This window comes from Peromyscus californicus, unplaced genomic scaffold, assembly GCF_007827085.1.
Source record: "Peromyscus californicus insignis strain IS unplaced genomic scaffold, ASM782708v3 Scaffold_9__1_contigs__length_137607984, whole genome shotgun sequence".
NCBI classification, from domain to species: domain Eukaryota; kingdom Metazoa; phylum Chordata; class Mammalia; order Rodentia; family Cricetidae; genus Peromyscus; species Peromyscus californicus.
The window spans coordinates 67,205,734-67,232,086 of record NW_026294617.1 but is presented as its reverse complement, the minus strand read 5'-3'; the positions used below and the strand labels follow the sequence as shown (position 1 = coordinate 67,232,086).

General features: G+C 41.9%; 1 protein-coding gene across 11 annotated transcripts in view; it reads right to left on the bottom strand.

Moving 5' to 3' along the window:
* Arhgef11 (Rho guanine nucleotide exchange factor 11) overlaps positions 1 to 26,353 on the bottom strand; it is a 128,208-nt gene that overhangs the window by 34,132 nt on the left and 67,723 nt on the right. For 5 of the 11 annotated variants that reach the window (XM_052731855.1, XM_052731858.1, XM_052731861.1 and 2 more), the window contains 12 exons: positions 23,408 to 23,440; positions 22,138 to 22,152; positions 21,753 to 21,844; positions 20,730 to 20,828; positions 17,886 to 17,935; positions 17,190 to 17,247; positions 15,943 to 16,121; positions 15,074 to 15,145; positions 9,183 to 9,302; positions 7,209 to 7,254; positions 6,630 to 6,706; positions 5,260 to 5,397 (listed from right to left, as the gene is read on the bottom strand). In XM_052731855.1, coding sequence (XP_052587815.1) covers positions 5,260 to 5,397; positions 6,630 to 6,706; positions 7,209 to 7,254; positions 9,183 to 9,302; positions 15,074 to 15,145; positions 15,943 to 16,121; positions 17,190 to 17,247; positions 17,886 to 17,935; positions 20,730 to 20,828; positions 21,753 to 21,844; positions 22,138 to 22,152; positions 23,408 to 23,440 — 979 coding nt within the window. The remainder of the gene's footprint in view (positions 1 to 5,259; positions 5,398 to 6,629; positions 6,707 to 7,208; positions 7,255 to 9,182; positions 9,303 to 15,073; positions 15,146 to 15,942; positions 16,122 to 17,189; positions 17,248 to 17,885; positions 17,936 to 20,729; positions 20,829 to 21,752; positions 21,845 to 22,137; positions 22,153 to 23,407; positions 23,441 to 26,353) is intronic. The other 6 variants (XM_052731864.1, XM_052731866.1, XM_052731865.1 and 3 more) reach the window with 4 other exon arrangements.

The following is a 26,353-nucleotide window of genomic DNA, read 5'->3' as shown; positions in this document are numbered from 1 at the left end:
CAGGAAGATGGGAAATAGGAAAAATGTTCTTTCTGTTTGTAAAGGATGAGGAATGAGTGTCCTTTAACAAAGAACTAGCTGACAGCACCTAATGGACTATTGGGTTGGAGACTTGTGTTTTCCTAAACAGACCAAATCCCCACCGTTAACCCTAAACACACTCTCCAAATCTAATAATGCAACACCACAGTGTTGCTGACTAGTGTGGACAAGCAAGCATATGGATTAGTAACTGCTAGAGACACCAGAGCAGCAGATTGGCCTCTCCCTCAATGAGGAAGGATGGGGCTGATCTTCCTCAAACACTAACATGCATTATTTTGTCTGCTTAACAATCTATGGTAGATCCTTATTCCTTGTTAAAACACAAACCCTTTACCTCAGCTTTTCTTTTTCCACGAATTTTAATAAAATACTAATCCTAACTGACATGCCAGTAATGACTCCAAGAGACTTCACACTACATGAACTTTTCAAATGCTTTATATGTCAGATTGTTCTAAAGGTTCCCTGAGTTACCAAATGTGCTTTTTTGTTTTGTTTTGGGGACAGGGTCTCACTACGTAGCCCTGGCTGTCCTGGAACTCACTCTGTAGACCAGGCTAGCCTCAAATTCACAAGGTTCTCTTGCCTCTGCCACCCAAATGCTGGGACTATCAATGTTTTTCTAGTGACTACACTGCCCCCATTTTTAGTGATTCTCTAAGAAGGCTTTGCTTCTGGAACCTACCTACTTTACCCGTGCACTTTCTCAAGGAGCTCTCCCTAACGCTTTTCTTTATCTTGTTTTTCTGGACAGTCACCTACCTCTAACCCCAGAATGACTGCAAGACCCTGAAAGTATTGGAAGAGGGAGGCCCTGAGAGCCTCTCACACATCCAAGACCCTCCAGCCTTGTATCACCCAGTCTCTGAAGCCCACGCTATCTAGATCCCTAGGCTCTGGCAGAAGCACCAACAAGACCAGATTTTAGCTTGCTCGGGGAGACTTTTTTAGAAATAAACTTATTTAAAGGAAGTGTTTGTACAAGTCTCTATAGGATAGTGAGCATACTCCCCTGCTCCATGCTTTCCCCCGTCTGTGCCTCTTTCTCCTGTTGGTCCCCTTTGTCTATGGGGACAGTCATGTCATAGACATAATACATGATTTTCTATATCTATTGAAAGCCAAAAATAACAGACAAATAAAAACATGCTATTTGTCTCTCTTAACTTGGCTTTATTCTTATAATTAGCTCCATTTGCATCCATTTTTATGCAAATGACAAGACTTGGTTCTTCATTTTGGCTGAAAAATTCCACAGTGTACATGCACTACATTTCCTTTATTCCTCTGTTGCTCAACACCAAGTCTGGTTCCTTAACTCAGCTACCGTGAACTGTGCTGCTGTAAAAACGGACGTGCAAGTGTCTGTAATCTGGAGTGGTACAGACCATCATTTGTTATAAAGCAATTTTCTCTAAGATCAAACAGTCCATCCTGCAGGAAGCTCCTGAAGACTCGGGAAGTAAACAGCTTAGAAGCTTCAGGAAATTCCTGGGACTGACCAAATGCACTAGGCCACTCCTTCCCCAGGCATATAAAAACAGACTGCTGAGAAATACCCTCAGACCTGGAAGAGACACTCTCCAACTTGTCAAGTTGACTGTAAGTTATACTCTAGGTTTCCAGCTTTCATGCTAGGGTGGGCTTTTGATGATGCCTCTATCTTTGAATATTCCTGCTCCTGTAACTAACTCTTCACCCATACTCCCATAAGTAACACCAATAAAAACTCAAGTTCACCAAGTTAAACTTTGGTGGTATCCATACTTTAGTCTGACATCTGTTCTTTATCTGGGTTAAGCAGATGTTTGTTCAGGTTGCCCCAGAAATAGTGTCACACGACAGTCACACAGAAGACCTATTTTTAGTTTTTGAGAAATCTTCATATTGACTTCTACAGTGGCTAGGACTAGTTTATACTACCACCAGCAATATATAAGGGTTCCCTTTAATCTACATCTTCACCATCCTGTTACCTGTTTTCTTAATGATTGCCATTCTGTATGGGATAAGATGGATCTCAACATCTTACATTTCCCTGATGGTTAGTGAAGTTGAATATCTTTTCAAGTTTACTGACCATTTGTATTCCATATATATATATATATTTTTGTTTGTTTGTTTTTTGTTTTTCAAGATAAGGTTTCTTTGTGTGTAGCTTTGGAGCTTGTTCTGGAACTCTGTAGACCAGGCTGGCCTCAAACTCACAGAGATCCACCTGCCTCTGCCTCCCGAGTGCTGGGATTAAAGGCGTGTGCCACCACTACCCGGCTGTATCCCATATTTTGTGAACTGTTTCTTTATTTCATTAGCCCATTTATTAACTGAGTTTTTGATTTCTTGCTGTTTTTTAAAGTTTCTCTTAGTTTTTTATGATATTTATATACTTTAGGTATTTTTTCAATTAGATTTTATTTTATACTTATGCATATGTGTAACTCTAGTTCAAAGAGATTTGATGCCTTCTTCTGGCCTCTGAGTATGTGGTACAGACATATACCCAGGCAAAATACTCATATACATAGATTAAATGAACAAAATCTTAAAAAACAAAACAAAACAAAAAAAAACCCCTCCCATTATACAATTCCTTCCTTCCTTTCCTTCCTCCCTGCCCCTCGCCCCCCCCCCCCCCTTTTGAGACAGGGTCTCCCTACATAGCTCTGGCTCTCCCGGAACTCACTCTGTAGACCAGGCTGGCCTTGAACTCACAGAGATCCACCGGTTTCTGCCTCCCAAGTGCTGGAATTAAAGCTGTGCACCACCATGCCCAGCTTACATTATAAAATTTCTTTACTGAAAAAAAGTCAATTGAATACTAATAGATTCTACTTCATTACAATAAACACTGTTCTTGACCTTTACTACTGCTAAAATGATCTATCAAAAAGTGATAGTTTGGAAATAACACCTTTGAACTTCCTTACACCAATGTCTTCCAGGGTAAGAAATTTACCACTGGTTGATTTGGGTGATTTCAGGTGAAGTGGTATTTAGTGAGGCTGGAACAATTTTAGGTGGTACCTAGACATGACATTAAATAGTAGTCAGTCAAAGTGTAAGAGAGTTAATTTCAGTTCCCATTCAATCCCTTTGATTAATCCAAATAAAGTTTCAGCCTGCTGTTAGTCTATCTTTACATCTTTACAAAGGGAAATTCCACCTCAGACTTATTACAAGCAAAAGAATCTAGCCAGAGTGAAAAAATGATAATATACAAAATGTATGCATAGATAATAAATTTAAATAGATAAATTTTGTTATTATTAAAATATTTTAGGTTAAATTTAAATAGATAAATTTTATGTGTTTTTATTAATTTCTTTGTTTTTATTTTATGTGTATGGGTGTTTTGTCTGCATGTATGTCTATATACTCATGCATGCAGTGACTATGGAGGCCAGAAGAGGGTGGGAGATGTTCTGGAGCTGGAGTTACAGACGGTTGCTGTTCTGATTAGTTTTATATCAACTTGATAACAGACTAGAGTCACCTGAAAGGAGAGAACCTCAACTGAGAGAAAATGCCTCCAGAAGAGCCAGCTGCTGAGCATTTTCTTAACCAGTGATGGATGAGGGAGGTTCCAGGCCATTGTGGAGGTGCTTTCCCTGGGCTGGTGGTTCTGGCTTGTATAAGAAAGCAGGCCAAGCAAGCCAGTAAGCAGCATGCCTCCTTAACCTCTGCATCAGCTCCTGCCTTCACGTTCTTGCTCCGCTTGAGTTCCTGTCCTGACTGCCTTAGATGATGAACTGTGATGTGGAAGTGCAAACAAATGAACCCTTTCCTCCCCAAGTTGCTTTTGGTCATGGTGCTTCATCACAGCGATAGTAATCCCAACTAAGACAGCTGTGAACTGTCATGTGGATGTTGAAAACCTAACTTGGGTCTTCTGGTGGAACAGCCGGTGCTCGATTGCTGAACTATCTTTCCAGCCCTGAATTTTATGTATTTTTATAATTCATGATACAGTCACATAGTTTAGGAACCGAAATGATACAAAGGGTAAATCAATGACGTCTTTCTTCTGTTCTGAGGCTCTGAGGCAATAGCCGTCAGCTTCTCATGCATTCATCCAGAGACGGCTCATGAAGGAGGCATCCTTTCAACATAAATGGCAGCTTTCTTTCTCCTTTGTTCTGTATGTTTCTAGATGAGGCTTTACAAAATAATTTCTAAACATGTGTGCTGCCTTACTTACATTTACGTTGCATTTACAGTGTGTGATACTGGTTTTAATTTGAAGCAATGACAAATATCCTTTAAAACGAATTTAAGAAAGTAAGCTTAGCCTGGCATTGTGGTACATGCCTTTAATGCCAGCACCCCAGGATAAGGGCAGGCAAATCTCTGTGCATTTAAGCCCAGCCTGGTCTATACAGTCACTGTCTCTAACAAACAAACAAAAGAAATAAAAAATTAAGCTAGAAGAAAATACATTATAAGGAAAATAACACTATGCAACTGGAATGTGGATTTGGAAAAACATTAGTACAGTGGTGAATTTTACAGAATACTGTTTTAGGAAGCCAGTGTCTGTTAGCATCTATCTGTACTATGACAGGCAATCCCACCCATGGCTATACAGCTTGGGTTCTTTGAAGGATTTTGCCTCGAACCAATATCCGTCTTTCTGAAATATCCCCAGACCTAGTCCCACCTTTCAGGGGGACTTTCAAGTCACTTTTTGCACTCTTTGAGGAACCTGAGGGTGGGGCTTGAAGGTAGCTTAACAAGGAAAGATCCCAAGCATGCTGAACTTTTATTTGTTTTCTGTGTTAGGATTCCAATAATAAGGTTTATTATTTAATACACAAAAATGGGTTTCATTATGACATTTTCATACAGCTACATCACTGTATTTCACTGTTATTCATCCCCTTGCCCTCAGTTTTGACCGAGGCAAAGTTTTGCTAAGGAAAGGTCAGTATCCTGAACAGATACTACTTTTTATTCTATCCAGACATTACAAGATCTACCAGCGGTCCTTCCCTTAACTTCGGTGTTCTGACAGGCACGTCTACTGACTCCTCACACAGAAACCGATCCACTTGAATTCCTTATCACACCGTGTTCACTCTTTTCTATTTGTTCTCTAGGTGACTATCTCAACTTGTGGGTTGCCAGAGCAGAGTTTAGTCAGATTATTCAAGATTACATACTGGTGATAACCCTAGCCTACAGCAGAAAGACAAACTGGGGTGGTTCCCATCTCACCTGGTCGTCGGGTGGGAGCGCTGGTGCATCTGAGCTCTGTCGCCTGTGGTGCTGGGCCACTCGCGCCAGGACTACAGGGGAGGTCTGAGGGCTGTCTAGTCCAGGGTCTGACAGTACTGAGTTCCGATTCATCAAAGACTAGAGGAAGAGAATTCTGTGATAAGGAACCTCATTCAGACAACACTCTGGGCTCAGCTTGCTCTGTAATGGTAACGCGCTGACACCCACAACATTTTTGACTCTCTATTATTCCACTAACCTTCTAACAGCTCGTGAGGGAAACTCAACCCACTTTTCCCACAGGGAGCCAGGCCTCAGAAAGGTCATGAGAGTCACTGAAGGCCAAAGAGCTTGTAGGATATATTCAATCAGGACGTTTCGGTCACAGTTCACACACTTCATTGCCAAATGTATCACCTGGCATGTATGCAAACTATAGATTATCTAGGCTCACAGTACATCCCACCACTCTCTGGTGACTTTCCCATATATCTGTTCTCTTACAGCTATCCATCATTCTCTCCCCAATAGTCAGTCACCAGCACTCAGAAAAGGAAATTCCAAATGTGACCTAAATTACATTTTTAGTATGTTTTTTTTTAAACACTTATTTCCATGTTTAATAAGTCTGGCTAAATAGACATTTTACTGTTGTCATCATTCTTCCACTCATTTTATTCTTTCTCATTTTTATATTCATCTTATATGCCAACTGAGAGCATCTGGAAGAGAGATAACCTTGGAGGTTAAAAAAAAAACAAAACAAAAAAACAAAAAAACAAAAAAACCTGAAAATTTATGACTGAAGTATAAAAAGATGTGCAGCAAAGAAAGTGAGCATCACGGGCTGGAGAGATGGCTCAGAGGTTAAGAGCACTGGCTGTTCTTCCAGAGGTCCTGAGTTCAATTCCCAGCACCCACATGGTGGCTCACAACCACCTGTAACGAGATCTGGTGCCCTCTTCTGGCCTGCAGACAGACATGCTGTATACCTAATAAATAAATAAATCTTTAAAAAAAAAAAGAAAGTAAGCACCCCACCTGACTTGGTGGGGTTCACTAACTTGCTCTCAAAGGTGAGTACAGTGCTAACACTGCCCACCTCTTCACCTCACACTTTACACCACAACAGAGCCAATCACCCGGGATAAAATACAAGCCGGATGTGATAATCCAGCATAAGGATGCATGCCAAAGCCATTCGGAACCAGAGCACAGTGACTAGACCCCTAAAACTACAATTGTAGAGGAGGTGTCCAGATGACAGGACAGGGCCTTCAGCAGCCAGTGAGCAGCAGAGCCGTCTAGTGCCCCAGGGTGGGAAATTGAATGCACCCATTTTAAACGGCCCCGTGCCTGCTGGCACTCACCTCACTGATGGAGGGAAAGCGTTCTGTCCCAGAGTCCAAGCCACTGTCGGCCTCCTGGGAATCCAGAGAGAGGCGGCCTGAGAAGAAACCAGTTCAGACAGTTTAGAAAAGATCTCAGGCCTTGAGTGAAGAGCGGCCTTTATTTTGGGCACCAGGCAGGAAGGGGAGCTGCCATCTTCGCTTCAACTCGTTCATCTCAGGACCTGCAGGCTCCTGGCACACTCTCTCTTACTCTCCTCATGGCCAGCTTTTGCCTCCGTCTGCATCTGGGCACAGAACACGTCACGTCCTAAAATAAGACCCTGGCATCCTCTTACAGCCGCTCTTAGTCTCCAGCTCACTCCTGACCCTCTTTTCGTCACCAGCCCTCTTCCTAAGTGCCACATCTGTCAAGCAAGCTGCTGTCTGGACCCGTCACCCCAGGAGCTCCTGTTTCTTACTCAGCCATCGCTTATTTCTCTACATCCAACTGCCCTGTGTATGGGTATCGCTTTTTCCTCATTATTCTAGAATCTGCCCTATTGGGAGAGACCAACATAGAAGAGAACTCATATATACCACAGGACGATGGGGACTTACCTTCAGATGTTCTCTGGCTGGTGTCACCATAGAGTGGAAGAATGTCCTAAAAGAGAGAAGACCAGATGGTGGGAAATTTCTCCGAGCCTCTCCCTCTCCTCTGTCCTTCTTCCAGTCAGAGCTGTGCTTGCTTTTATAGCACACGGCCACTTCGGCTTTACTGCTGGGAAATGCCCCGCTTTATATGTGTAGCCTGAGGAGGTGGTGACCCCTAATGGTGGAAAGGAGCTTTACCAGCATTGTAAAACTGAACAAAAACCTCCCTTCACTTTTCACCCTGGACTTCAAAGGCCTTATTTGGGTTGGATACAGGAAAGGATTTTCTAACCATCAAGGAATAAAAAAAATCCCAAGCCTACACTGAGGAAAGATGTTAAACATCTGTGTCGGGGCTAGAGAGATGGTTCAGTGGTTAAGAGCACTGGTTGCTCTTCCAGAGGACCTAGGTTCAATTCCCAGCACCCACACGGCTGCTCACAACTGTTTGTAACTCCAGTTCCATGGGACCGGACACCCATGGCAAAACACCAATGCAAATAAAATAAAAATAAATAATAAAAAGATTTGTTTAAAAAACATCCATGTCTGTGGGGAAGTACTGGTGTTGGCATGGAGCTCAGTCCTTAACTGCATTCAATCTTTCAGCAACTCCAGGTAGAAGAGTTTATTCCCATGTTACAAATAAGGAGACAGAAAGAAGCTCAGTTGTTTACTGATCTTTCTAAGCCACATTCTAAATGAAAACAACAACAAAACAACAACAATAACAACAACAACAAAAACAAAAAACTAGGGCTAGAGCCCTGGTGTCCTGATTCTCAGCTCAGAATCTCAGGTTCCTGTTACGCAGACACTGACAGTGGCAGCAGCCATGCACACACACACACACACACACACACACACACACACACACACACACACACACACACGCTGGTGACATGCTTCAGTTCTGCAATATCTTACTAGGTAGATTGTTGTGTCCTTCTATAAATAAGAAAATGAAGAGAGGCTCTTAGTGGTTAAGTTACTTGGCCATGAGTCTGAAAGCTGAGGGGAATGGGACCTGGTAATCAAAACTAGATGGTCTATGTCTATAATCTAAGCCATCTACCTCATGATATGAAAGTTCCTTCAGAAAAGTGAATTCTTAAAGTTTTATTTGCCTATGTTCTTACCAACTTCGGAAAAGAACAGTTTAAAAAGAAAGCCAAACGCTTTAAACAAATTTCAAAAAATATTTTAAAAAGATTTATTTATTTTTATTTTATGTGTATGGGTATTCTGTATGCACGTTATGTATGTGTACCATGTGTGTGCTATGCCCACGAAGGCCAGAGGAGGGATTGGGTCCCCTGGAAGAACAGCTAGTGCTCTTAACTGCGAGTCATCTCTCCAACTCCACCTTAAACATTTCTATGGGTTAGGGAAACTACTGTTTTGGATACCATAATTTCCTAATGTTAGTACTTATACTTACCCAAAGAACTGAGGCTTGGTGGATATAAGCAAGATAGTAATAGTAAAGTCCCTGAGGAGAAGAATAGATAAACAACCTCCTCCAGTGTGGCATTTTCTACAAAGTACATTTAGCTCCTTCTCAACTGACTGGGACCCTTAACTGAGGTTGACTTGGAAAGACTTGGGTTCCTTTAAGGAGATCCTTAAAGAAAAGCTACCAGATGATGCTGAGTGATGCCAGAGTAGGAATATACACTCTTGAAGAAACTATCAGAAGGGAGGAGTGATTAGTAGACGGAAGCAGACTAGTTGATTTCTATTTCTTCTTCTCAGTAGGAGGACATGAAACAGGGCTGTGTCTTTCTATGGTATCACCAGTAGTACTGCACTAATACTCAGCTTCTTTGGTGCTCATCCTGCCATGGCCCCAGAGGCTTTCTGCTCTGCCTTTCTCCTTCTATCTAGTCCCTCTGCATGGTGCTGTCCCTGGAGCAATGCCTACTACCACTCACTCACCACTGAGCCACCAGTCTCCTGCTGGATCTTCAGCTGTAACTGAGTGACTCGCCGCCGGGCACCTTCGATTTGCTCTTCTAGCAGGCTGGCGGGGTTCCGACTATACACCTCACAGATACGCTAGGGAGGGGTGAGGAGAAAGAGGAGGAGGAGGAGGAGGGGGAAAGGCAGAGGAGTGGTTAGTAGAGGATAGATGACTTACCAGCAGTAAGAACAGACAGCTATCACAAAACAGAGAAGAGAAGAGATTTCTGTCTGCTAGTAGATGCCTGCTACTTCAGCATCATTTAGGATCAGAAAAAAAGGGGTGACTGGTGGGAAACAGAATATATGAAACAGCTGAAGAAAGGAAAAAAACAAAAACATCAAACCAAAAAACCAAAAGGCCTTCCTTAGTCTGACCTATTTTTTAAGGGTTGGATGAGGTCCCACATCGTACATGAGATCTTCCTCCACTTGCACTTGTGTGAAGTATTGAAGTGACTATCCAGATCACTACACAGAAAATGTTAAGGCAAACCTAACATAAGGACAATGTCCACTAAGGAGAGGAAAAGCTTAATTAGAGAAGCCAGAAGCCTTGCTTCATTAGAAGTGTCTATTCTACCTCCTCTAATGCATTTATAGCAGCAGCAGAGTGAGAGCACAGGGCGCAGGAGACTGGCATTGTATCTTGGCACCTCTAGCTGTGTAGGCTTAGGCAAGCTTGACAACATCTGTCAAGAATGGAGACAGTATCGGCATCATGAGATGACCCTAAGATGTGAATAACACCATCTAACATGCTCGCCAGAGTGGCTGTGGCAGTTATATGCTTTTGTACAAAAGGAATCAGCAGTAAAACTTACTAAACGAAGATGTTAGGTTTATACATGAACTGACTTCATCTGAAGCTTCCAGCTACCTGCCGACCTTGTTAAAATACCTTACATTTTAGATTTATCTTTTCCATGCCTATCAAGCCCCAAACATTCCCTGTCTCAGCAGATAATATTATCTGAAAAGAACTTTTCCAACATTACTCCATTTCAAAACATCTGCATCATCTTTTCTCCTGACTCAGAAGTCAAATTCTTTACCACTCTGAACCACTGATTGCTTTGAGTCTTTCTTAGACACCATCCAGATACCCTTAAAATCTTTTTCAAGTGGTTCCTTCCCTTTAAAGACATCTACATTCCCTAAATTAAAAGCAAACTCCCACAATACAATTATTTCTGTCAATTCAGATTGTTTTTTAAGCCACAGCCCATTTTTTCTTGCTTTCCTCACCACCTCAGCAGCTACCCTTTAAAAGATCAAACGATGTGGATGTCAGAGGTTGGTACACTGCCACAGCTCACACAAATCTTCAATCAATTTGTAGATACTGCCTCTCTAACTTACTGTGTTGATTTCAGCCAGATCCCAGCTTCAGTGATTATACTGTTGCTGAGGATACCCTAATCTCCTTTCTCCAGAGCTGTTTCCAGAGGATATCTACCTAAGTGCCTCACAGGCATGCTTAATTCACTGAAAGCTGACCTTCATTTCTGTCCTGTAAGCCCTGCTCCTGTGACCTATTTGACTCCACCCATGGCACCCCAGGCTCCCAACTCAGAGCCATCCTTCACTCTTTTTTTCTCCTTACCAGATGGTAAGTTTCCCTAAGGTGACTTCTGAGATGTCTCTTTCCTGTTCTCTCGTTTTTGTTCTAACGTCTAGTTCTTGTCAAATCTGTCATCATATCCTGTATACTACAGTATCCACCACCAAAGTTTCTTTATGTCAATCACTTAACACGGACTTATTTTTATTTTTTTTAGAGTGTGTGCACGTGCCTCAGTGTACGCATGTGCACTATGTATGTGCAGGTGCCTGCAAAGGCCAGAGGAGGCATCTGGTACCTTAAAAAGGGAGTTACAGGCAGCTGTGAGTGGTCCAGTGTAGATGCTGGGAACTGAGCTTTGGTCCTCTGCAAGAGCGGCAAGTACCCTTAAGTACTCTTTTTTTTTTTCTCAAAGATTTATTTATTATGTATACAGTGTAATGTCTGCATGTATCCCTGCAGGCCAGAAGAGGGCACCAGATCTCATTACAGATGGTTGTGAGCCACCATGTGGTTGCTGGGAATTAAACTCAGGACCATCTCTCCTGATACTCTTACTTACTCTTACTCCATCTCTCTTGGTACTCTTAATGGCAGAATCATCTCTCCAGCTCCAAAACCACACATCTCTTAAGAAGATTGCTTTGAAAATCTTTGATCAATTCCCACAGTCTTTAGGACAAACTCCAAGATCTTTAAGTGACCCGAATCACTTCCCAGTCACTGTCCTGCACTGTTATTTCAGTGTTTTGGTCACAGTGGACTGAACCCCACTCAACTGTCACCTCCTGAAAGCTTTGATAGGTACTGCATAAATCACTCATGCTTTCAGGCTTCCATGGTGCCCAATAATTATTTTAAAGTTTGTCATTAAGATATAATTCATATAATTAAAACTTATTTAAAGTATATAATACAGAGGTTTTTAGTATATTTATACAATTGTGCAACCATTCTCACGATCAAATTCCGGAACATTCGCATTACTTCAATAAGGAAGCTGGTACCTGTGAGCAATCACTCAGTCTACCTCCCCAACTCTCCATCTTCCGGTAACTGCGAGTCTACTTTGTCTTTGAGCATTTGCCTATTCTGGACATTCCATATAGATGGAACCGCAACACTTGTGAACGTTTGTCTGTCTTTCTTCACTTAGTATGCCTTCAGGGCTCTTCCACTTACAGCGTGTATCAGTACTCCATTATTTTTTATGGCTAAATATCCTACTGTGTTATAGATATACCACATTTTTCTATCAGTTGATAGACTCTAGGTTGTTTCCTTTTGGCTATTACGGAGATAGTTGTCATGAATGTTCATGTACAAATTTTGTGTGAATATGTATTTTCAGTTCTTCTTGGTCTTTATCTAGGAGTGGATTTATTGGATTACACAGTATCTGTGTTTAACATCAGGAAGAACTGCGTAATGTTTCCCTGTGACTGCATATTTTATATTCCCACCATCAATGATGCAAACAGATTAGATAATGAGCTTGCAGACAGAACATAAACAAGTACTTCTCAGGTTTGTTTACAACTCTTAACAGCATGCGACTTTCCATTATTCTGACTATAAAAATCCTAGTATCTTGTCATTTTGAGAAGCAGTTTCCCATCTTTTCACATGCTTATCGGCCATTTGTAGTTCTTTGTTATTTTTAGGGCTGTTTTTCACTGCATAATCTAGGCTGGTCTCCAAATTGCAATCTTTCTGCCTCAGATTTCAAGTGTTGGAATTACAGGTATATGTCACAATGCCTGGCCTGTGTTTTCTTTAGAGAACTATTCAAATTCTTTGCTCATTTTATTTAGTATAAAAGCAAAGCTTATGGGGCTGGAGAGAGGATCTGACACCCTCTTCTGGACTTTGAGGGACCTGAACACACACACTCTTAAAAAAATAATAAAAACACTTCAAAAAGAACAAAGCTTTTAAAAATATCTAAAATATTCAAATACCATTTTGAATTAGTCAGCTTCCTACCTAATTTTTTTTTAAGTTTGGTCGTTGTTTGCTTGCTTCTAGTGATGAGCAGGAATTGAATTTAGGATCTAGGCAAACATTCTAACCACTGAAAAACATCATAGCCCTTGTCAAATTTTTAACTGTGTTGTCTTTTTTTTTTTTTGTTTTATTTTATTATTTTATGTGTAAGGGTATTGTGCCTGCATGTGTGTCTGAGTACCACATGTATGAAGGGCCCACTAAGGTCAGAGAGAACATTGGATCCCCTGGAGCTGGAGTTAGATCTACACAGTTGAGAGCTGCCATGTGGGTGCTGTGAGTTGAACCCGGGTCCTCTGGAAGAACAGCCAGTGCTCTTAGTATCTGAGCCATCTCTCCAGTCCTGTTATTTGTCTTTTTATTCTTGAAGTGGAAGAGTTCTTTGCATATTCTAAGGTAATAAGACCCTTAATAGATGTATGATTATGAAATATTTCTTCTATTCTATGAGCTGCCCTTTTATTTATTTTTTATTTTATTTCTTTATACACAAACGTTTTAATTTTGATGATATCCAATTATCTTTTTGGGGGGAATGCTTGTACTTTTAGTACCATAAAGAAACCATTGGCTAATCCAAGGTTATGATGATTCATACTCATGTTTCCTTCTAAGAGTTTAATATTTTCCTTTCTTCATTATTTATATCTAACATAATGGAAATGCTCTGTACATACAGTACTGAAGAAATAATGACAAGAAAAACATCTGTGCATGTTCAGTTCAGATCAAGTCCCCCTTTCTCCATCTTGAGTTTTATACGCTTATTTGTTGAGATTTTATTAATCTATTTTTAATTAAATTTTGTTACTTATGTGACATAAGGGTACAGATTAATTCTTTGTTTGTAGATATCCAGTTGATCTAGTACCATTTGTTGACAAGACAAACACTACTGAATTGTCTTAGTACCACTGTTGAAAACAAGCTGCCATAAATGTATGGATTAATTTCAGAGCTCTGAATTCTAGTCCATTGACTTATATGTCTAGCCTTATATTGTAACAATGTCTTAGTAATCCAATGTGAGTATATAAGTAACACTTCATAATGTAGTATACCTTCATTTATTCTGTCATGTTCTATGGTATTACTGCAACTTCTCATTTATCTCTGCAACCACTCCCACTCCTACCTCTAAGGTTACCCCCAGTCATTGCTCTAACGGAATACTTAGCACACTGCAAGAACTCAATGCTTATTAAGTGTGTTTTCACAACTCCAGTTTGACCTAAACTGTTTCTTCACTAACAATGCCCTCAAATATTTTTTTTTCTTTTTAAATTTTGTTTATTTTTGAGTCAGGGTCCCTCTTTGCAGGCATGGTTGGCCTGAAACTTCTATGTAGACCAGGCAGGCCTCAAATTCACAGAGATCCATTTACTTCTCCTTCCTAAGTGGTGGAATTAAAGGTATGTGCTATCATTCCTGGCTATCCCCCACTTCTTTTTATCTGCTAAAGTCCACTCTTCCAAACCCCACCCAAACACCGTTTCTACCGTGAAGCTTTTACATGCCACTGTAACTGTTCTTCCTTTTAATCTTTATTACAAACTCTTTGTTCTTCCTACTTCCCTCTTACTAGAATTTGAAATTTCCCCCATTAGATCTGAAGCACACTGAAGGTAGGAACTACCTCATTTCCATTTTTATACACCACAGGAACTAAAGCGATGTTTTATACATAGTAAGTTCTTACAGAGTGACCTATTCCAGCCAAATTAATCTTCTTGGTCTCTGTGCCCATCACTTCCTAGACTGGCAATCTCTCTTCATCCTCTCCCTCATCAGTCTAGCCCAGCGTTCATCTGCCCATCCCTGTCTCCCATGCTTACCTTTCTCTTCCTTGGAATCCTCTTAAGAACTATTCCAACAAACATCAATTTTCCTGAGTTCTACTAGTTCCTCATTTTAGTCTGTTTATTTATTTATCACTAGTTTACACAGTCATCATCCTAATGGGATTCTGCTCTCCTACTCACTCCACCAGTCTGCTTTAACAAATTCTGTTGACCAAAGGCAACTCTTTAATGTTTTTTTTTGTTGTTGTTGTTTGTTTTTTTGAGACAGGGTTTCTCTGCGTAGCTTTGGTGCCTGTTCTGGTCTTTAATGGTCTTGAGGCAGTACTGTTTTGTTTGCTGGGGATTGAACCTAGGGTCTCAAGTATGTGTTCTACCACATGTTTTATTATAATTGGATATGGTCTACAAAATTCAGTTGCACACACTGGCAGACTGCTGTGCTAGAGATTCCTTCACGAAGGTAAAGGCCAGGCTATCTTTAATAGTGATCTCACCTGTAACTCTTTCTCCTCCTGTCTCAGCATATTCCTGAGGATTTGAGTGGCATGCTTTTGAACTTCAGGATCCTAGGAATGGAAATATAACAGCAGTGAGACCTGGGGACTAGCTCAACAGCTTAACTCTCTTCTATGTGCTCATTCCTGAGTGAGGAAAGGTGCTGAGAGTAAATCCCGAGTCAGGAGCACATTCTGGATAATTCAACACCTTGCTAGCATGCAATAAACACGCAATCTTTTCTTTCTTTTTTTTTAAACTACTGAACTTCTTAGATACCCTGGCTGTAATCAGCTTTAATACTGAATTATTTTCTAAATTCTCAAAGAACTGGTTCAGTCTTCTATTCAACCTAGAATCCTGTTCCTTATACATCTCTTCATCTTGCCCTCTTTCAAGTCTTCCTTCACACAGGCTTTTCTACTCTTGAGGACTACCCATTTTTCTTCTTTCTGACTCTCTCCTTTATTGACTGTCCTCCACAGTTCACTCTTCCAGGAACCCCCTTTTGCTCTGGAAAGCCAGTCTCTTCCTCTTGGACTTTCAAGCACACCCTCCCAACACCAACTGGCAACAATCTCTAAAGGATGCTTCTTTCCATGCCTGGGTCCCCTGTGAGAGTCTTCACACAGTGAGGATGCTATTGTAAAGCCTCATATGCATTCACAAAGGAGTAGGACACTAAAGTATGAACATCCTTTTATGCAGATTTCATTTTTGTTTAACTTTTTGGTGGTATTCACATGTCTCTACGGCCTATCTCTGCTTACCACAGCCCACTCAATTTAAGTTCCACTGAGGGAGATCTTCAAAGAGTCTCTAGACTCTGGGGTCTAGAGTGATCAGTGGGCATCAGGAAAACTATTACCTGCAGAGGTTTGGGTCCTGTAATGTGTTGTGGAGGTGGCAAGGGTGGAGGAGGAGGTGGTGGAGGAATCATGGGGTTAACTCTGGGTATTCCTGCCAGAGATGGGTTCTGCTGGAGCCCAGAGACACCAATGGAGGAAGGAGAAGAGCCCAGGAGGGTAAGTGCAACGTAAGCACCAGCTAGAAGAAGAGAAAAAGAGGCTTGCTTGAATGCCACTGTTCAAGAAGAGGAGTTCCTTAAACCACAAAGAAAAGTACTTTTCTCCTTTCATTAAGTCCCACAATCCTACAGATTAAAATCTCCTTTTAGCTTTAGCCATTCTCTAATTTCTGCCCTCTTGCCCTGCACCAACCAAGTTCTCAATCTTTTACAGAGACCTCAACCAAAATTCCACCCATAAATGTCTCTGGAAACACTCCCTATGGGCCACCTCACCCAACCCTGCCCCCACCCCCACTTTTTGCTTTTGCTTTTTCAATGTAGTCTGTCGTCCGTGTCCCCCCGCCCCCCCACGAGATAGTTTTGTTTTGAATATAGCTCTGGCTGTCCTGGAACTAGTCTGCCTCTGCCTCCTGAGTGCTGGGACTAGTGTGTGCCATCACCGCCCAGCTCAAGGTAGTCTTTCAATGTAGCCAAGAATGGCCTTAAATTCAAGATCCTCCTACCTCAGTTTAGGCGCTGGGATTGTGTGGGTGCACTACCATGCCCAGCTCCCTTCTTAATCTCACTAAACTTTGAACCAATGCAAAGCCTAGCACACTGCATGTCTGGTACACAACAGTCACTCAAATTCCATTCTCCCAAGACTTCCCACATTCTTGATTTACTTCCTTAATATTGTTGCTTCTATTCGATTATCTGTATAGACTCACTTGTTAGGTATTCCTGGCTAGAGTATTTTTGGCCCTCTTCTGCCTCCTTTGGAAGTTAATAAGGAAGATGTGAATGGAATAGAATGACATTTAAATGAAATGTGGTCTTAGGAGGATATGGTCAGGAGTGGTGGCAATGATGGTGTGCTAAAAATGAAGCTATCTATTGGGACACTAATAGTGCCGCTACTTGACATCATACTAGGGCTCTGCAGCAGTTTAAGCTGATCACTCATGTTAAGACGAAAGACGCGATTTCAGCTGCCTCAATATCTACTACCTACAAATGAAGTCTCTCAGGTCAGTAAACCTGACAATTTGTCCCAGAATCCACCAAGTCTATTTCCTTTAGTTGTTATGCCCTAACCAACTCACATTTGATAAGCTTCACCACCTCCAAGTGTGAGCTATTGGTCACCATGGTTCCGTTCACCTGTTGGAGGGACAAAGAACATTGAGTAACAGTGCTGGAAACCTTTTTCCAAGTCTAAAATGCTATTTCTTTAGGAAGCCATTTCCCAATGCTTTTAGTTACCTCTGGTTATGTGTTTACTCAAATTCACACTGTCAGTTTGTTCCAAACTGGCTTCTAAGTTTTCAGGGATAAGACCCATGCCTCCATCCATGAATTTTTTTCTGTGTGTGTATCTACTGGCCCTATGGGTTTCTTCCTTACTGGAGAAGTAGAAGTCTGCAGCTAGGATTTCTTTAATGTAGTCAGGACTCCATTCTGCAAAGCCAGACCTACATTCAGAAGACTCTCTCATGTCAGCACTGTGTGAGGTCGGACTAAGGTAAGAACCCGAAGGCCACAGCTGCTTCCTCTTAACCTTATTTTTTGTATTTTGTGACGTATGGATAAATAAAACCTATTCCAGAAAGCCTCAAGGTCAATGAACTTGAAGAGCCTAGAACATGAAAGCCAGCTATCTTCACCCCTCCCCGTTACGGTACCACCCGTTACTGGCTGCCAGAGTTAGTACTGAAATGAAGTACAAGATAGGCCAAATCACTAGGCAGCCCCTGAACCTGCTACCACTGTAAGGTGGAAGAGAGGTCAAGTTTACTCACTTTGATGATCCGGTCACCCTCTTTCACACCAGCTTTCATGGCTGCACCTCCTGGAGGGAGAAGAGTCAGTCAGCCAAGTCCTATAACCACTCCTAAAAGCCACCAGAACTACACCAAAGTCCGTCTTAGATTACCTGCTCTGAAATTTTATATCAGAACTTCAAATCCTGGGTGGACGTCCAATTTTGCTCCAGCAACGTGATGACTTTTAATCTAGAGTGGACTTCATAAGTCACACCTGCTGCTCTTCACCTAGCTCTCACAACCAGCTAATGGGGGAGACAAGTGCGGCTAGGAACTGAGAAGACTGTATTTTTGCTTCATTTGAATGTTTTAAGGTCAGATAGAGTTATGTGTTATTATCCCATGGGAAAGGTAAGTTTACTGTATTAAAAATATAGGTAGTAAAATCATATTAAGAACTGAAGAAATGGATTAAAACAATAGCTTTCAAACTGGGGGCTTATAAGTCTTGAGAAGTTCATAAAGACATTCTCTGGGTTCTTATCACTAGAGATAATGATATGACATTCTGCTAAAATGACCTTTTAAACCATTGATAGTTTCTTCATTTGAGATGGACCATTTTGAGACAGATCATATTAAGGCCTTCTGATGTTGGCTGACCAAGAGAGGTGCTCGGAAGAATATGCTCTTGCCCTTTTCAACTGAGGGCGCAGAGGTTTTGCTCACTATATAGGTGTAAATAGCTTCTATTCTATTCTTAGCCTTAATTTATACCCAAGAAGCACAAGAACACTTAACAAAAACAAGTTAATGAGAAGCATAAATATTATACTTTGTAAATTTGCCCCAAGATGGTCATTAAATCTTGTAAGTTATATTCATCTGTTAAACTCCTCACAAAGTACATGTAGATGGTTCTGGTATATAAAGTCTACTCTCCATTATAGCTTTTTTTTTTTTTTTTTAGAAATTAAGACTCCCCTCATCTAAAATGTACTATTTAAGGCTAGAGAGATGTTTCAGTGGTTAATAGCACTTGCTGCTTTGCAGAAGACCTGGGTTGGTACCCAGAATCACTCAAAACCACCTGTAACTCCAGTTTCAGGGAATCCTATGCCCTCTTCTGGCCTCTTTGGGTAGGTTTTTATATTATTATTTATTATTATTTTGGCTTTTTTTTTTTTTTTTTTTTTAAAGATTTATTTATTATGTATACAGAAGAGGGGTGCCAGATCTCATTACAGATGGTTGTGAGCCACCATGTGGTTGCTGGGAATTGAACTCAGGACCTCTTGAAGAGCAGTCGGTGCTCTTAACCTCTGAGCCATCTCTCCAGCCCTATTTTGGCTTTTTAAAACAAGGTTTCTCTGTGTAGCCCTGGCTGCCCTCAAACTCAAGAGATTGGCCTGCTTCTGCCTCCCAAGTGCTGGGTTTAAAGGTGTGTGCCAAAACGTCTGGAGGTTTTTCTTTTTTGTTTTGTTTTTTAAAATAGGGTCTCACTATGTAGTCTCAGCTAGCTGGAACTCAGTATGTAGACCAGGTTGACCTTAAACACATAAAGAGATCTGTCTACTGCTTCCCAAGTACTGAAATCAAAAGTGTGTTCTACCATGCCCAGCTCAAGTTTAATTTTTTAAATTACTAGTTATTAGAAGTACCCTGATGTTTATATATTCAGCCAAGATAGCTACTTCCTCTCTAATTTCAAGCTACTGTTGTAGAATATTATTTTAAGATGTGATACATTTGTTTATGCTGTGGCACATTTATTGAATGATGCAAAGATGTGTTCCATTCTTTTGTGTTGCATTTGTTTAACTCTGTGAAGCTGTTTCTTTGCCTGTCTAAAACACCCGATTGGTCTAATAAAGAGCTGACTGGCCAATAGTGAGCAGGAAAAGGATAGGTGGGGCAAGCAGGCAGAGAGAATAAATAGAAGGAGAAATCTGGGAAGAAAAGAAGAAAGAGCAAAAGAACAAGGAGAGGAGGATGGTAGGGGCCAGCCACCCAGCCACCCAGCCACCCAGTCACTCAGCCACTCAGCCACCCAGATGGGATAATTTAAAGTTAAGAAAAGCTGGCAAGAAACAAGTCAAGCTAAGGCCAGGCATTTATAATTAAGAATAAGCCAAGCCAGGCGGTGGTGGCGCACGCCTTTAATCCCAGCACTCGGGAGGCAGAGCCAGGTGGATCTCTGTGAGTTCGAGGCCAGCCTGGGCTACCATGTGAGTTCCAGGAAAGGCACAAAGCTACACAGAGAAACCCTGTCTCGAAAAACCAAAAAAAAAAAAAAAAAAAAGAATAAGCCTCCATGAGTGATTTATTTGAAGCTAGGTGGCAGGCCCCCCCAAAAGAGCAAAAACAACCGACTACATTTTGGTGTTCCAATGTGGGGCTAGAGTAAAAGAAAATCTAACAAGCTACCTGCCAGTAGTTTTCCATTTATAGCACATTTTAAAATGATTTATTTATTTATTTATTTATTTATTTATTTATTTATTTATTTATTTATTTATTTAGAGTGTGTGTGTGTGTTTATGTCACAATGTACTTTACCACTTAGTCTGTGATGGCTGATCTTGGTTGTCAACTTGACTACATCTGGAATCAACCAAAAATCAAGCTGCTGGACACAACTGAGGGAAATTCTACCTACTGGCTCAGTATGATGGAGACTTCCCCATGTGTCCATAGGGAGCTAGTTCTAGAATAATTCATTCACTGTCCCCTTGGGGATTCCCCCCATTCAAACAGTCTCCAAGTCACACAGCACCATTACACACACACACACACACACACACACACACACACACACACACACACACACACAGCCTTCTGAGAACTGCCCATTGTTGACAGGAGGGTCACAGCACTCACCAGGGCGCACAGACTGCACCAGCACAATTCGATCCCCACTGACTGTGAAGCCAAAGCCATGCTGGTCCTTTTGGATGATGACACAGCGTTGAACAAGACCTGTGGGGTGGAGGATAGGACTTGGGCAGGCAGTCACTGGACGGTCAGTGTCTCCAAGCCAGCCAATTTCCTTTTTAAGTAGCCTCCCCAGACTGACCCATTTCCCCAGATTCACCCTGTCCACATATACTGAGGTAATATATACCATCCTCAGTGACTGGTAAACACCTGTAATCGACTTTCTTTTCTATAAGGGAAGTGACCCTTTTCTAAGGTACTGAAATGGTTGTCCTTTTAGGCTTGTAAGAATGATACCGATTGAGGAAGGGGTAGGGCTAAGTCCAGCAGTGCTCCTCAAGTCTAGTATTAAAGATAAGTAGTAGCCCTGTGGGTTGACTGGAAATTTTACATTGTTATACCCAGTGAACACAGCAAATGGGACTCCAAAGCTTGCTGACTGATGTTACAGAGCTGGATAACTTGTGAAGATAACTTAGGGTTGTTTCCTTGCCAAGTCCAGGGAATGATAAATGTCAGGAGAAATCCTCTATTCATATCAATATTCATGCATAGAATAAAAAGGGAGGAAGGAAAGGAGAAAGGGGTGGTGGACACAAACTGTCTTTGCTATGGATTTTTACCAGACACTGTACAATGTGACAGCACTCTGTTATGATAGGGGCATTGGCTCTAGAGTTAGAATAGAACTTGTTTCAAGCCTCAATTCTGTCTCCAATAAGTGTGAGGTTGGGCAAGTTTCCTAACTTCTCCATGCTTCAGTTTCCTTATCTGCAAAATAAGAATATAAAACCCACTTCCTAGGTTGGCATGAGGAGACAACTGATATAAAACTCCTAAAATAAAACCCAACACACATATGTGCTCAACATAAAGTTTAGGTGTTTTACATGTGGGTATACAGGATTTCTCTATAGCGGTATCCACCTGTGTCTATGTGCTGACATCAATAAGGTAGTTAGTTACCTGTTGTCTCAGAGGTGTCAGAAGGCTGGCGGCGGTGGGATGGGGACGTGCGTTCAGGTGTAGAGTCTCCCAGAGAAGACAGGCTACTTAACCTGGAGAAGAAATAAAGAAAACACACCAGTAAGCTGGGCAGGGAGGGACAGTGGAAGAGGCTCTGTTAAAGGAGGCCCAGAGTCTTGAACAATGACAGCTAACCCACCCACTTTGTAACCTGGTCATCCCAATAAGAGATTAATCATGTCTATGCTGCTGGCAACACCACCTATCTGGAATCCTGGCTGGGCAGGGCTAGAATGGTCTCTTTAATAGTCAGCAGGTATGAAGAGAGACAACAGAGAGACAACAGCAAGGCTGTGCAAACATCCATGTGCTTGCTGGGTCTTACCAGGCTGCAATGGGGCTGATGGAACAGAACGGAGCAGCAGAGAAAATGAATGCAAGAAAAACAAACAGCTAGTTAGTGTTAGGTGATGATCTGCAAACGAGGAGGAGACTGGAAGGACATGGTGGGCCGGCACATACAGAGGCCTCTATGAGCACAGCAGAGCACTGAATGGCTTCATCTCTTTGTCCCTGAAAATCTCACCTCTCTAAGGTGGCACCTGAACATTTAGAACTAACAGACCAGGGAAATGGCAACCTGAACAGGAGCATACCAATAGCCTGAGCCTCTGAAAAGTCAATTTATCTTCTGGATACCATGGAAGAATAGGAGTCTGGTCTATTGGTGACCATGTACTCCAACCTCACAATCAGACCAGCCCTACAGCTAGCCTGTGGTATCCTGCTTAAAAATTAAGACCCCAAACCCTCTAAGTACCACATATCACCAACCAATAGATTTATTTATTGATCTCTTCTTTAATTAGGACTGATACAGGAACAGAAAACAAACTTAGAACACTGCTGTGGCTTGGCTTTTTAGAATGAGTTCAAGTTCACAGCTCCAGAATCAGTAGCTGCTGCTCTCAGGAAGGGGCAGTTCCCTTCCTAGCTGTAAAGAGTGACTAAGTGGAAGCTTATGTTCAGAATCCCTGTGCACAATGAGAGCACCAGAAATGATCTCATATCTATATAACAATACAGAACTTGTCCTTACAGAACTGTGTGTAACGAATGACCTCTATGATGCTATTAAGGAAAAAAAAGAGATTTATGTGGGCATTTAAAGCAGTAGATAAAAGGGAAAAGATGGTATGTTTGCGTATTTGCTATATATGCAAATATCTAGCATATCTTTGCAGAGTACAAAAGAAACAACATTGGTTGTCTCCGAGGTGGGAAAGTGGTTGTCTGGGGAATAGGCACAGGACTGGAGACGTCTCTTTATATTCTTTTTGTGCTTAATTCTGAACTTTGTGAGGATACTAACTTTTCAAGAGAGCCAGATGAGGTGGTAGACGACTACAATCCCGGCCCTTGGGAGGCTGAGGAAGGAAGACTGCTGAGTTTAAGGCAGCCTGGCCTTTTCAGACTGGCCTGGGTTATACTGTGAGACTGTAGTGTCAAAAACAAAACAGTACTCCCTACTCTCCAACCAACCACCACCACCACCACCACCACCACCACCACCACCACCACCACCACCACCACCACCCTACACAAATTTAAAAATGCCAAGCAGGGGATCTTTCCACCAGAGGCATCCCTCTTACCTGGACAGGTGAGACTGCTTTTTACTGGCTGATCTTTGGGTCAGAGAGAGGAAGACATCAAAGAAGAAGGACCCAGGAGAGAGTGATGCAGGATAGGAGGAAGAAAGAGAAAGAAAACAAAACAACATAAAACAGACAAGACACTAGAGATGGTTAGTTCAAAAGAAGAATCTCAATAGAACTAAGGACCAAGCAGAGCTGGGAGTTGATAGTGATGAGCTTACTATAATGCAAATTCACCAATTTGTCTACTTAAAATTCATCAGAGTCTCATCCTGTCCTCAGGAGTAAATACTAACCAGGCCATTAGCCACAGCATCTAACGGGAGGTATGGCCTGATGTCTGTCTAGGTGCTTCTCTTAACTGTCCTATAGGGTCCAGTATCTTGTCTTCCTCTAACAGGGAGCGTTACTGAACAGCACTGCTTCAGACACTGCCAGGCAATAGGGATACAGACAAGCAGGTTTAGTCTAAACCCCAGGGTCCGCAGCCCCTGCCAGAAAGGGCCTCTTGAAAGGGCTTGTCAAGACTGTCTCTGGTGCCAACCGCTCGCTGCTTTTTGCAGTGTACCCATAATATCCTCCTCCCAATCTCAAGCTGGCTCTGAATCCACCCAGACAGAGACTTCCAGAGCAAGCCCATTTTTACCTTGGTACACCCTGGGCCTCCTCTTACCTTCTTCTTGACTCTGGAAAGAAACTGGCTTTCCATACCCCTATCAAAACTGAGAAGATTTTGTTGTTGTTGTTCTTGTTTTGTTTTTTTGAGACAGGGTTCCTCTGTGTAGCTTTGCGCCTTTCCTGGAACTCACTCTGTAGACCAGGTGGGCCTTGAACTCATAGAGATCCGCCTGCCTCTGCCTCCCGAGTGCTGGGATTAAAGGCGTGCGCCACCACCACCCAGCAAAACTGAGAAGATTTATTTGAACTTGGAAACACTTTTCTGTTTTTGAGAGGTGGGAACTGAGTCTATAGCATGAAGACTCAGTCATAGCATGAAGTCTAACACTGAGCTCAAGCTTAGCTGGACTGCATTTGAGCTGTGGCATGATCAGGGCTACAAAACTGAAAGCAAGTGTCAATTATCTACTGAAGAAGACTGCTGGGGGCATGGACAAAGATCAGCTGACATGACCAGCCACTATAGGCTCTACTAAAAAAACAAAACAATACAGGACAGGGCAGGTATGATGGAGAACAAGCAGATTGTCATGTTAAGTCCCCACCCCCAACCCCTGGACCTTCAGTGATTTTGGTCTGGTAAACAGGATTGTTATTGGCTAAACAAAGGCCTAAAGGTGGGTTTCTGCTCACCAGGAACTTCCCTTAAACTACCAGGAACCTCCCTTAATCCTACCCAAAAAGTCAACTACTTTCTATAAGGGCATTCAGTTCCTATCAATCTGAACAGCCAGTATCAGCTCAAAGACCCCACCCTGCTGGATGTCACATAAAATCCGACTGCTTTTCCACCACTTTGTTCTTCTCTGTTACTGAGAAATAGCCTTGGTAGTCTGATCACCAATAAACCTTTCTCTCTACCCATGGAGTGGTCTAATTTGGTGGTTTCACTGTACCCTTACCTAAGCGAACTCACACTTTTTTTTTTTTTTAAAATAAACTAAGAGCTTAAAGAGGGAAAATGAGCGATGAAGTGAAGGAGGAAGAAATGCCTATGTTAGGCAGGCCTGGTAGGTGGAAAGAGAAAGAGAAAGTTTGGGTCATCCTGGTTTCAAGTCCGAGTACAGATCTGGGAGGAAGACTTCAGGTTAAACTATGAGAGACCAGGGAGGAGGCAAAGGAGAGAATAAAGTAGTTTGGCATGAGACTGAGCTGGTCAGGAGAAAAACATAGCTTGTGCAGGTCTTTCCTCCATAGAAATGTAGCACCAAAGGTCAGGTTCCACTTAGCTTCAACCTGGAGAGTAGAGATTTAAACTCAAGTATGCACTCTCCAGAGACAGGTTTTCTGATGCAGATTATCCAACTAGAGACTTCAATGTCCTTTAGAACCTTCTTCTAGCATGACAAATTTCCTGTTTCTATGTGTTTGCTCTTCACTCAGCATATTTGATTGAGAGTAAAGTTTGCCTTGTTCAGAAACTTCAGTTGGAAGCCCTATTTCTAACACTGGGGACTGTCTTTTTTTAATATGTTATCAATGACACCTTCAGCAGGTACACTGCCTCAAGCCTGAAATACTGGAACAAACCAACGAGCTACCAACAAACTACCACTACCAACTCAAATCACCTCATTTCACTCTCCCACTCTGGCACATCATTCCCTCAGCCCTTCAAGAACACGACTCCTCAGCCTTTACTACCTACACAATTAGGTGTGTGAATAAATACCTTTCATCAGGGGGACCTAAAACCTTGGGAAATTCATCCCTGACAACTTCTCTACATTTAGGAGACCTAAGGATGCTATGTCTACTATGGCCTCTACCCATTCTCCATCATCCCCCTTTTAATCGCTCACACCCTTCTCTCCATCAAGTTACCCTAGTCCATATTCAATTCTGAGTAATTTCAAGCAGTACTAAAGCTGAAGGAGCAAGACGGTAACACTCTTCATCTAGATCAGTGGTTCTCAACTCGTGGGGTGCCACTCCTTTCGGATCAAACGGCCCTTTCACAGGGGTCACATATCAGATATCCTGCATATTAGATGTTTACATTACAATTGCTAACAGTGGCAGAATTACAGTTCTGAAGTAGCAGGGAGATTATTTATGGTTGGGGTCAGCACAGCATGAGGAAAGGTCACAGCATTAGGAAGGTTGAGGACCCTGTTGTCACACTGTTTGCCAGTCTCTCCCTTCTTTTCACCTCCCTTCCCTCTGTTTTTACTTATAAGCTTTACACTTACTTATCTTTGGGAGGTGCATGTGGATGTCAAAGGACAACCTGTGGTATATGTGTGCGTAGATGTGCCTGTGCCA